The sequence below is a fragment of the Cherax quadricarinatus genome, chromosome 70 (genome assembly GCF_038502225.1).
Source record: "Cherax quadricarinatus isolate ZL_2023a chromosome 70, ASM3850222v1, whole genome shotgun sequence".
NCBI classification, from domain to species: domain Eukaryota; kingdom Metazoa; phylum Arthropoda; class Malacostraca; order Decapoda; family Parastacidae; genus Cherax; species Cherax quadricarinatus.
In genome coordinates, this window is record NC_091361.1 from 20,864,203 (window position 1) to 20,877,576 (window position 13,374).

The window sequence follows — 13,374 nt, forward strand, 5'->3', positions numbered from 1 at the left end:
AATATACCGCTAAGGGGAGGCTAATGACTGAGAAGTGAACTCCGTTATTTATGGTCCGATTTCTTTCATTTTTTGTGTACGTTAAGAAGCATCTTTTCATCATACATTGCCCAAGTTTCAGTAAGATAGTCCAACAAACAACTGAGGCCCAATTCCCTAGCTCAAGAGCAAGAGCCTCCCCACCAGTGTCGGTTAACCTTCCTTGAAGCCCGCTCACATCTGGAAATTTTGCTCGCGTCTGGAAGCAAAAAAAAACGACTGAGCAGCTGCTCGTTTCTGGAAAAACTCGCACTTGGATGCACTCATAAGTAGAGGTTCCACTGTGCTTCTTTTACAATCCTGTTGATAAATGTTAAACTACCATGGTGACCTAAAGCCAATAATAACCCAACAAAAAGCCGCAGTAAGAATAATCACTAAATCCCATCCCTGGCAACACACCCCCCCACTCTTCATAGATCTAAACTTACTCCCTGTTCAGTACATCCACACTTACTACTGTGCAATCTACATCTACAGGACCTTAAATTCCAATATTAACCTTGACCTAAAACGCTTTCTTGATAGTTGTGACAGAACCCACAGGCACAACACCAGACACAAACATCTCTATGACATTCCCCGTGTCCGACTAAACCTTTACAAAAATTCAATGTATGTCAAAGGCCCTAAAATCTGGAACACCCTACCTGAAAATTCCAAAACTGCAGACACATTCATCACCTTCAAAACTACCATCAGAAAACATCATATCTCCCTGATACACCCTGTCAACTAATAATACGAATACCACCTGGTGGTTCACACTTACACTCACTCACCCATTTGACCATAAACAGAAATATCAATCTCAATCTCAAAATAATGAATCTTAACTAGTCAAAAGTTGGCCTGTGATACTCCAATACTGAAACTATGTATAGTGCCAAAACAAAAGCATTCACATTGCTAAACTCACAACTAGTATTTAGTCACTTAGCCATAATACCAACTTATCTCATAATTTTGTAACATTTTAAACCTAAGATTTAATATAAGTCTGCCCGAAATGCCTAGCCATGCTAGGCGTTCTAGTGGTACACTCTGTAATTATTATTTTACTACATGTAAACCACACAATAACCAAATTCTGTAAACTCAGCATTGTAATACTTATAGAGAATAAAGCTTGAATTTGAATTGAATTTGAATAAGTGCCATTCCTAAATCGTAACATTGCATAAAATAATCTTATTCTCAGACATTATAATTTTGTTTAACTTGCCATTCAAATAATCTTACATTAGCTATTCAGTGGCAAGTAGTTTTATGTTCTAGCTTTACTCTTCCTGAAATGATCTACATAACTAGGAGCTTTGTGCTTTGTTAGTACAGTGGACCCTTGGCTAACGATATTAACCCGTTCCTGAGAGCTCATCATTAGACGAAATTATCATTAGCTGAATTAATTTTCCCCATAAGTAATAATGGAAATCCAGTTAATCCGTTCCGTACAGCCAAAAGTATTAAAAAATAATTTTTTTTCGTGAAATATACATTTCCCTACAAAGAAAACAATGGGACATGCACAATAACTATATAAATAAATGTTAAAATGACACTTACCTTTATTGAAGAGTATTGATGAGTGGCTAACCCTCTGGGGTTAATTGTTTCTCGGTAATTGTTTCTCGTTAAGCCACACCAACAACACTCTCTCCACATCTTTTGAGTAGTACAGCTGATGGCAGTGCAGCAGCAGCTGACCATGGTACGATAGTATTTCTCACCCTTTTTACCACAGGGTTGGCACTATAAGCTTTCTTTGGGCCCATGGTGGCTTATTTAGCAGTTACAATCACTATAAACAATGGAATAATGCAAAATGTATCGAATGTATGCATGAAACCAGCCACCCTGGCTTGTAAACAATGACAGCAGGGCAGCTGAGGCGCTCAGGCTGGACGGACAGGCTCGGGACGAATCACATTGGGCGAGTTTTTTATCGTTAGCCAGGCCAAAAATTTTACGCTCAAACGCTTCGTTGGGTGGATTTAACATTATACGATGCATAACGTGTTATGCAATGCGCTCGTTAACTGAGGGTCCACTGTATTACTCCTAGTTTATGCCTGCCCAAAATGCTCTGCTGAACTATGGCCTTGTCTATGTAAGAAACATCTTCAGTGTTTCAATCTCTGTAACAAATTCATCATCTTGGGTAACAAATTCATCATCATGGATTATTTTTTAACATATCTGCTGTCACCCACTGAGACAGGGTCCTTCCTCCCCAACCCCAAAAAAAAGGAAATATATTCACCATTGTTCATTCAGTCAGTGTCTTGGTTGAAATGTGCTGACATTCCAGTTCAGATGGTCCTTCCAAATGCAACATCCACATCCCTCTTTCAGAGTGCAGGCAATATTTCCCACCTCCAGTAGTCAAGTTCTGCTAACTGATTTTACTGAATCTCTTCATGAATGTTCCCTTGCTCATATTCCATCAGTCTTTAATCAAACCACTTGCTTCCACTCTTATGTAATGCATTCGCACAAGCCTGTTGAATGTTCAAGCCTCTAGCACTCAAAATGAAAATCAAATGAAAATGCTGGCCCACAGGTGGCTCCAACTTTATCCTGTTCCCTACTTGTATGTTTCATATCAATAAAAATGCTTTCAAATGAGCTGATCTAGGTAACAGCTCTTAGCTTGTCAATAAAGTTAGGAATCCTTAACCTGTATATAGCTTGTCAATAAAACTAGGGATCCTTAACCTAACCTTGTCAAACCCTGTGTAAAAAAAAAAAAAACTCAATTACCCTCTCCCTCCACACCTTCCTGAATTGACCCCTTCCTCTCCTTCCCTCCTAGCCATCCTATTTTGCTTTACCTTCTCTAAATGTCCTAACCACATGCACCCCTTCTGATTTATACTTTTGCTAACTCCACACCTGAAGAGTAAGAAGTCACAATACCATGCCTAGAATAGCTCACCAAAAAACTTCACTTAGGTGTGGAACCCTATGGTGACATTTCAGTCGGTCTTGGAACATTGTCAAGTCACAACTGTGTTAAGAAAAATAGAGAAGGCCTAAAGACAGTATGGTTGGGGATGGGAAAATGGTGGTGGTGGCAGTGTCAGTGGTAGTAGCGGTAGAGATAGCAGCAGCGGCGCCGGCGATGGCGTAGCTGCACTGTAGCAGCAGCAGTAGTAGTAGAGGAGTAGTAGTGGTAGTATAGCATCAGCAGCAGTAGCAGTAGTAGTAATGGTAATGGTAGTGACAGAATTGTGGTAATAGCAGCAGCAGTAGTAGCGGTAGAAGTAAAAGCATAGAGTGTAGTAGTAAAAAAAATCATTGTAGTAGTAGTAGTAATACAAAAGAGCAAAATAACAGAGGAGCAGTGCAGAGCTGCTGGCCCACACCAGACAGGACTGGTGAATGAGTAGCAGGAGTAAATTACATTTCAAGGCAGTGGAGATTGAAGTATCTCATCACCTGTACCCGAGATGTTGAGAAGAATTGCGGTAGGCCAACTGCCCAAGCTTGGAAAGAAAGAAAGAAACAAGAAAGAAGAAAGCAGAAGACAGGGAAGGCAAAGAAAATGCTGAAGACAGGTCAAGAGGAAAGGAGAGGAGGAGGAGGTAGAGGTCAGGTCAAGTCATGAGTGTTTTTAAGTTTAAAATTCTCTGCATAATATTCACACCCCACATTGCACTCAGACTGACATCTCCATTGCCTCCAGCTGCCGCCTCGCTGCAATGTATAAAACCCATGCCTCGCACTTGTATAACAATGTTGGTTCCACTAGACTCTGGTACATTCCCCTTCTCTATAGATCCAATTTTGTCTCCACAGGTGCCTAAGTGCATCACCCACTTTTTTACCACTGTCTTTCATTGGCCCATCCACCAAGTCCATGGGAGTGGACTTCTTCACAAATCTGAACATGCTTATTTCCTGTTCAAGCTCCTTCCAGTCTGATATCCAACCTTTCATTGTCTAGATTTATTGTTACTTTCATCATCTTGCTCATTCCTATGTTCACTTTTAATTTCACCTTTTATTTTACATAACCCTTAAATTCCTCCACCAACCTTTGCAACGTCTCTTCTGAATCTCCCAAAAGAACTGTCATCGTTAAAAAGCAATTGTGAGAAGCCCCATGTTGTATTAGATTTGTTATCTTTTAATACTACATCTCTAGCCAACACTTCCTTTGCAGCCCCATCTATAAATATGTTAACCCTTTCACTGTCCATCATGTAGATCTACATCTTGAGCTCAGATCACCCAGATAAGCTGAGAGTGGAAAATTTGTCATAGACATGAGAGAATGGGTCTGTGGAGTGAGTGTGTACAGTATAAAATTAAAGCCTACCCCACATGGTGCATGATGGGAAAAGCAAAACTCGAACCTTGTGTTTGGTTTAAAATAATGAGGTGTTTTCTAGAATGGTTTTACTGGCTGTTTCTTGGTATCATTTGATAGAATGCTTGTATCTGCCTACATTTTTTTATTGTCTTCTACCAGTTACCCTAAATACCATCATAAATGTAGTAAGTAATAATTTTTAATTACAAGTTTATATGTTGTTAAAACAGCAGCAGTAGTATGAAGTATTAGCAATACAGACACCTTTAAAATAGGAATTAAAATAAACTTAAGAATGCATATACTAAGCTGTATACAGTGTATACCTATACCAAGTACTGTTCCACTTAGAGTCAATAGGCTGTAAATGTTTAAATTTTATGTATCCATATTGCTTATAGCCAGGATCTGTGAATCAGGACATCGCAAGTACACAGGGTTTATTGTATTAGCAAATTAATGTTATACATGTTGCACTAGTCTCTTAAATATTTTTATTCATTGATTCATTTGTTAGTTTATTCTTGTATATTATTTAATAAAATATTACAGTATACACATCATTCTCAGCTTTATGACCCCAACACTGGAGACTACATCACTCAGCCAGAATATATGTATGAGTCCTACGATAACTACGATGAAGATTCCTCTGGTAGCCATGTCATGCAGCAACAAGGAACACCTCCCATCACAGAGGCTGGTATGGTGGGCCAAGCTGATGAATCTCCACCACCTGTACCAAAATCAAAGAAACCCAAGGTAGTGTTAATACATTGCAGATATTTTATTTACTCTGCAACTGCAAAATATCACTAACATTGCTCAATTAAAATTTTTGTTACATTTTTTAATAGCTTCTTTTAATTTAATTCTATTATGCTAGTTAACCCTTTCAGGGTCCGTGCTGTAGATCTACGCCATGAGCTCAGCTCACTCTGATAAGCTGTGAGCAGTAAATTTGGGCCTAGATATGAGAGAATACATCTCTGGTATGTGTGCACCACATAAAACAAATCCTGCAGCACACAGTGCATAATGAGAGAAAAAAACTGAGACCGTAATTTTCGATTAAAACTGACTTTGCAGTGTTTTTTCGTATGTTTTTTATAGTTGTACAGTGGACCCCCGGTTAACGATATTTCTTCACTCCAGAAGTATGTTCAGGTGCCAGTACTGACCGAATTTGTTCCCATAAGAAATATTGTGAAGTAGATTAGTCCATTTCAGACCCCCAAACATACACGTACAAACGCACTTACATAAATACACTTACATAATTGGTCACATTCGGAGGTAATCGTTATGCGGGGGGTCCACTGTATTTGCAATTTCTTGGTCTCATTTGATAGAATGGAAGATATACTACAGAAATAGAGATGATTTTGATTGGTTTTAGTACTGGAAATGGCTTGAAACTGAGCTCAAAGTAGCAGAAATGTTAAATTTTTGCCGATGTTCAAGAGTAAACAAATGACCTCACAAGTCAAATACATGACAGCTGGTGGGTCTAATATACATTCACAAATGTGGTGATATTATTTATACAATTATTACAGTATTGCATAACAGTAAATCTTCTATTTTTTGATTTGAATAAAAATTCATATGAATAAAATTAAATCAAAATGGAATTCATTTGTAAAGCCTGAAAACGTACCTAATGAACAGAGGAAATGTTAGTTTAGTGCCAGGAATGCCAATATTGTTTATTCTGGACCCTATTTTGAAACTGGAATATTTTGAACTTTGCATTAAATTGGCCAAATTACCAATTTCCAGTCACTTTATTTTGTTGTTGAAACAGTTGACTTGGCGATTTCTTGTGCTCAGTCGATAGAATAGAAGTAATACTAGTAAAATAGCTAAGAATTTGGTTGACTGGAATACTGTAATTGCCCTGAAATGGGAGTCAAAGTCGGCAAAATCGCCGATGCGTAAATATCGCCTACACATCAAAATTCGCAAGAGCATAATTTTTGTCAATTTTCCATCAAATTTCATACTTTTTGTTTTATTACCTTCAGAAAAAGAATCTCGACCATTTCATAAGAAAAAATAACAAAATTATTTTTGAAAATTCTTGGACCCTGGTGCACACTCTGAAATTTGGCTTCTGGACCCTGAAAGGGTTAAGATATATCAAACTGACATGCTTTCTGTAATAATGAAAAACTATTGTATCCACTCATCTCACTGCTGTTTAAATTTTAAATATTTTTGGGCCTTTTTTTATATATATTTTTTAATGGTAGTCTTAATTCTGTAATAAATTTTTTTTAAGGTTCATCATCATCCAGCATTGAAACTCAAGACTCCAATTGCTTACCAAAAGGACACTGATCTCAGTGCCATACCCATCATGCGAGAAGGAATGGGTAAGTCATATTCTTCTTCTTTCAACAAACCGGCCGTGTTTCACCTAGGCAGGGTGGCCCAAAAAGAATCTTTTTAACTTTAGTGATGTATACAGGAGAAGGAGTTACTAGCCACTTGCTCCCAGCATGTTAGTCACCTCTTATGACAAGCATGGCTTACAGAGGAAGACTTCTGTTCCACTTCCCCATGGAGATAAGTGGTAATTAACAAGAACAAGAACTAGTAAGAAAATAGAAGAAACCCCAGACGGGTGTGTGTGTGTATACTATATATGCTTGTACATGCATGTGTAGTGTGACCTAAGTGTAAGTACAAGTAGCAGGATGTACCTGAAATCTTGCATGTTTACGAGACAGAAAAAAAGACCAGCAATCCTGCCATCGTGCGAAACAATTACAGGCTTCTGTTTTACACTCATTTGGCAGGATGGTAGTACCTCCCTGGGTTGTTGCTATCTACCAACCTACTACCTGGGAGTAAGTCATATTATAGATGGTTATTTTGTGTACATTGTGTACAAGTTGTCTCCACGTTGATACAATTAATACATGTAATATACAGTGGACCCTCGACCAGCGATGGCATCGATTAACGATAAATCTCACTAGCGATACATTTTATCGCAAAAATTTTGCCTCGATTAGCACTAAAAAACTCGACCAACGCTATTCGTTCCGTCTGAGACGCGTCCATTTCTGGCCAGTGTTTACAAGCCAGCCAGCCACTGCGGTCGCTTCCAAGCATACAATCGGAACATTTCATATTATCACAGCCTTTTTAGTGATTGCACCTGCAAAATAAGTCACCATGAGCCCCAAGAAAGCTTCTAGTGCCAACCCTACAGCAAAAAGGGTGAGAATTACTATGGCTATGAAGAAAAATTTCATTGCTAAGTATGAAAGTGGAGTGCATGTCTCCGAGCTGGCCAGGCTGTACACGAAACCTCAATCAACCATTGCTACTATTGTGGCCAAGAAAACGGCAATCAAGGAAGCTGTTCTTGCCAAAGGTGCAACTGTGTTTTCAAAACTGAGATCGCAAGTGATAGAAGATGTTGAGAGACTGTTATTGGTATGGATAAACGAAAAACAGATAGCAGGAGATAGCATCTCTCAAGCGATCATATGTGAAAAGGCTAGGAAGTTGCATGAAGATTTAATTAGAAAAATGCCAGCATCTAGTGGTGATGTGAGTGAATTTAAGGCCAGCAAAGGTTGGTTTGAGACATTTAAGAATCGTAGTGGCATACATAGTGTGATAAGGCATGGTGAGGCTGCCAGTTTGGACCAAAAAGCAGCTGAAAAATATGTGCAGGAATTCAAGGAGTACGTAGTGAAGGACTGAAACCTGAACAAGTGTTTAATGGTGACACTGACAATGTTGTGAAACACTTTAGGAATGTCATAAAGGAACGGGAGGTACAGGCCTCTATGGGCAGATATGTTGTGCGACAGAGGTCCAGTGACTCTCAAGCTGGTCCTAGTGGCATTAAAAGAAGAAGGGAAGTAACCCCGAAAAAGGACTTGCCACCTCAAGTCCTAATGGAAGGGGATTCCCCTTCTAAACACTAAGACCATCAACACATTCCCCTCTTCCCATCCCATCAATCATCACCAGATCTTCAATAAAGGTAAGTGTCATGTAACTGTGCATGTCTTCTTCAGTTTGTGTGTATTAAAATTAATATTTCATGTGTTAAAATTTTTTTTTTCAATACTTTTGGGTGTCTTGCACGGATTAATTTGATTTCCATTATTTCTTATGGGGAAAATTAACTTGACTAACGATTATTCTGACTAACGATGAGCTCTCAGGAACGGATTAATAGCGTTAGTCGAGGGTCCACTGTACTACATTTAATTAAAGCTCCCCAGAGCGATAAAATATATGTACAGTACATTCAGTAATTTTTTTTTTTCAACAAGTTGGCCGTTTCCCACCGAGGCAGGGTAATTACCTTAAAATATTTATAGTCTTAACCCTTTCAGGGCCCGTCCCGTAGATCTACGGCTTTACGGTGAGTGTCCAAACCGTAGATCTACGCCATGAGCTCAGCTCACTCTGATAAACTGTGAGTGGTACATTTGGGCCTAGATATGAGAGAATACATCTATGTGGTATGTGTGCACCACATAAAACAGATCCTGCAGCACACTGTGTATAATGAGAGAATAAAACTTAAATCATGATTTTTCGATTAAAACAGCAACTTTGCAGTGTTTTTTCGTATGTTTTTTATAGTTGTATTTGCGATTTCTTGGTCTCATTTGATAGAATGGAAGACATATTACAGAAATAGAGATGATTTTGATTGGTTTTAGCACTGGAAATGGCTTGAAACTGAGCTCAAAGTAGCGGAAATGTTAAATTTTTGCCGATATTCAAGAGTAAACAAACGACCTCACACGTCTAATACACGTCAGCTGGTGGGTCTAATATACATTCACAAATATGGTGATGATATTTATACAATTATTACAATATTGCATAACAGTAAATCTTCTATTTTTTGGTGTGAATAAAAATTCATTATGTGAATAAAAAATCAAAATGGAATTTATTTGTAAAGCCTCAAAACATAACTAATGAACAGAGGAAATGTTAGTTTAGTGACAAGAATACCTACATTGTTTATTCTGGACCCTATTTTGAAATTGGAATATTTTGAACTTTGTGTTAAATTGGCCAAATTAACAATTTCCGATCACTTTATTTTGTAGTTGAAACAGTTGACTTGGCGATTTCTTGTGCTCAATCGATAGAATAGAAGTAATACTAGTGAAATAGCTAAGAATTTGGTTGATTGTAATAATGTAATTGGCCTAAAATGGGAGTCAAAGTCAGCAAAATCGCCGATTCGTAAATATCGCTGACACATCAAAATTCGCGAGAGCATAATTTCGTCAATTTTCCACCAAATTTCGTACTTTTTGTTTTATTACCTTCACAAAAAGACTCTCTACGATTTCATAAGAAAAAATAACAAATTTTTTTTTTGAAAATTCTTGGACACTGGTGTGTGACTCCAGATTTGGGCCTTGGACCCTGAAAGGGTTAATGTAGGGTGAGAGGTGAGTTTTATTTGTAGGAAGTCAGGTTTGGGAAGTATGGGCAGCCAGCCAGGGAAGCCGTCCCACCCCACTGACACGTAATATATGTACGATGATATTTAACGCTTTCAGGGTCTACAGGCCCTCTCCCAGACTTGTTCTCAAGGTCGAAAGATTTTTTTTTTTTTAAATATTATAGGCTAAACGAAAAAATTTTACCATCGATACTTACGGAGTGAGTTAAACAAGTTAAGAAAGCTTAGGGAACGAATGAATTTGTCAGTTAAAAACAGAGTAGGGGAGTTAGTAGATGGGGGAGATGGATGTGTTGAGTAGATGGCGAGAATATTTTGAGGAACTTTTAAATGTCGACGAAGAAAGGGAGGCAGTAATTTCATGCACTGGCCAGGGAGGTATACCATCTTTTAGGAGTGAAGAAGAGCAGGATGTGAGTGGGGGGGAGGTACGTGAGGCATTACGTAGAATGAAAGGGGGTAAAGCAGCTGGAACTGACGGGATCATGACAGAAATGTTAAAAGCAGGGGGGGGGGGGGCATAGTGTTGGAGTGGTTGGTATTTTTGTTTAAGAAATGTATGAAACAGGGGAAGATACCTGGGGATTGATGGAGAGTGTGTATAGTCCCTTTATATAAAGGGAAGGGGGACAAAAGAGATTGTAAAAATTATAGAGGAATAAGTTTACTGAGTATACCAGGAAAAGTGTATGGTAGGGTTATTATTGAAAGAATTAGAGGTAAGACAGAATGTAGAATTGCGGATGAGCAAGGAGGTTTTAGAGTAGGTAGGGGGTGTGTAGATCAAGTGTTTACATTGAATCATATATTTCTTCTTTCAACAAACCGGCCGTATCCCACCGAGGCAGGGTGGCCCAAAAAGAAAAACAAAAGTTTCTCTCTTCAAATTTAGTAATTTATACAGGAGAAGGGGTTACTAGCACCTTGCTCCCGGCATTTTACAACATCTTACAACACGCATGGCTTACGGAGGAAGAATTCTGTTCCACTTCCCCATGGAGATAGGAAATAAACAAGAACAAGAACTAGAAAGAAAATAGCAGAAAACTCAGGAGGGGTGTGTGTATATATATGCTTGTACATGTATGTGTAGTGTGACCTAAGTGTAAGTAGAAGTAGCAAGACGTACCTGAAATCTTGCATGTGTATGAGACAGAAAAAAAAAGACACCAGCAATCTTACCATCATGTAAAACAATTACAGGCTTCCATTTTACACTCACTTGACAGGACGGTAGTACCTCCCTGGGAAGTTGCTGTCTACCAACCTACTACCTAGACTCAACAGACTTATCCCCCTATAAATTTTGCACTCTCTTTTGTCCCCTTGGCCTTTATACAAAGGAACTATGCATGCTTTCTGCCAATCCCTAGGTACCTTACCCTCTTCCATACATTTATTAAATAATAGCACCAACCACTCAGAAACTGTATCCCCACCTGCTTTTAACATTTCTATCTTTATCCCATCAATCTCAGCTGCTATACCCCCTTTCATTTTACCTACTGTCTCACAAACTTCCCCCACACTCACAACTGGCTCTTCCTCACTCCTACAAGATGTTATTCCTCCTTGCCCTATACACGAAATCACAGCTTCCCTTCTCTTCTTCAACATTTAACAGTTCCTCAAAATATTCCCTCCATCTTCCCAATACCTCTAACTCCATTTAATAACTTTCCTCTCCCATTTTTAACTGACAAATCCATTTGTTATCTAGGCTTCCTTAACTTTTTAATCTCATTCCAAAACTTTTTCTTATTTTCAACAAAATTTGTTGATAACATCTCACCCACTCTCTCATTTGCTCTCTTTTTACATTGGTTCACCACTTTTTTAACATCTCTCTTTTTCTCCATATACTCTACCCTCCTTGCATCACTTCTACTTTGTGAAAACTTCTCATATGCTAACTTTTTCTCCCTTACTACTCTCTTTACATCATCATTACATCAATCGCTCCTCTTCCCTCCCACACCCACTTTCCTGTAACCACAAACTTCTGCTGAACACTCTAACGCTACATTTTTAAACCTACTCCATACTTCTTCGACCCCATTGCCTATGCTCTCATTAGCCCGTCTATCCTCCAATAGCTGTTTATATCTTTCCCTAACTGCCTCCTCTTTTAGTTTATAAACCTTCACCTCTCTCTTCCCTGATGCTTCTATTCTCCTTGTATCCCATCTACCTTTTACTCTCAGTGTAGCTACAACTAAAAAGTGATCTGATATATCTGTGGCCCCTCTATAAACATGTACATCCTGAAGTCTACTCAACAGTCTTCTATCTTTTTTTTTTTTTTTTCCAACAAGTTGGCCGTCTCCCACCGAGGCAGGGTGACCCAAAAAAGAAAGAAAATCCCCAAAAAGAAAATACTTTCATCATCATTCAACACTTTCACCACACTCACACATTATCACTGTTTTTGCAGAGGTGCTCAGAATACAACAGTTTAGACGCATATACGTATAAAGATACACAACATATCCCTCCAAACTGCCAATATCCCAAACCCCTCCTTTAAAGTGCAGGCATTGTACTTCCCATTTCCAGGACTCAAGTCCGACTATATGAAAATAACCGGTTTCCCTGAATCAACAAGTCGGCCGTCTCCCACCGAGGCAGGGTGACCCAAAAAAGAAAGAAAATCCCCAAAAAGAAAATACTTTCATCATCAATCAACACTTTCACCACACTCGCACATTATCACTGTTTTTGCAGAGGTGCTCAGAATACAACAGTCTAGAAGCATAAACATATAAAGATACACAACATATCCCTCCAAACTGCCAATATCCCAAACCCCTCCTTTAAAGTGCAGGCATTGTACTTCCCATTTCCAGGACTCAAGTCCGACTATATGAAAATAACCGGTTTCCCTGAATCCCTTCACTAAATATTACCCTGCTCACACTCCAACAGATCGTCAGGTCCCAAGTACCATTCGTCTCCATTCACTCCTATCTAACACGCTCACGCACGCTTGCTGGAAGTCCAAGCCCCTTACCCACAAAACCTCCTTTACCCCCTCTCTCCAACCCTTTCGAGGACGACCCCTACCCCGCCTTCCTTCCCCTATAGATTTATATGCTTTCCATGTCATTCTACTGTGATCCATTCTCTCTAAATGACCAAACCACCTCAACAACCCCTCTTCTGCCCTCTGACTAATACTTTTATTAACTCCACACCTTCTCCTAATTTCCACACTCCGAATTTTCTGCATAATATTTACACCACACATTGCCCTTAAACAGGACATCTCCGCTGCCTCCAACCGTCTCCTCGCTGCTGCATTTACCACCCAAGCTTCACACCCATATAAGAGTGTTGGTACTACTATACTTTCATACATTCCCTTCTTTGCCTCCATAGATAACGTTTTTTGACTCCACATATACCTCAACGCACCACTCACCTTTTTTCCCTCATCAATTCTATGATTAACCTCATCCTTCATAAATCCATCCGCCGACACGTCAACTCCCAAGTATCTGAAAACATTCACTTCTTCCATACTCCTCCTCCCCAATTTGATATCCAATTTTTC

The 13,374-nt window shown here is 39.0% G+C and overlaps 1 protein-coding gene across 4 annotated transcripts in view; it reads left to right on the top strand.

Moving 5' to 3' along the window:
* The window catches only part of LOC128703005 (MBT domain-containing protein 1), a 275,010-nt gene that overhangs the window by 29,701 nt on the left and 231,935 nt on the right, over positions 1-13,374 (top strand). For all 4 annotated transcript variants that reach the window (XM_070099937.1, XM_070099938.1, XM_070099940.1 and 1 more), the window contains 2 exons: positions 4,928-5,119; positions 6,642-6,735. In XM_070099937.1, coding sequence (XP_069956038.1) covers positions 4,928-5,119; positions 6,642-6,735 — 286 coding nt within the window. The remainder of the gene's footprint in view (positions 1-4,927; positions 5,120-6,641; positions 6,736-13,374) is intronic.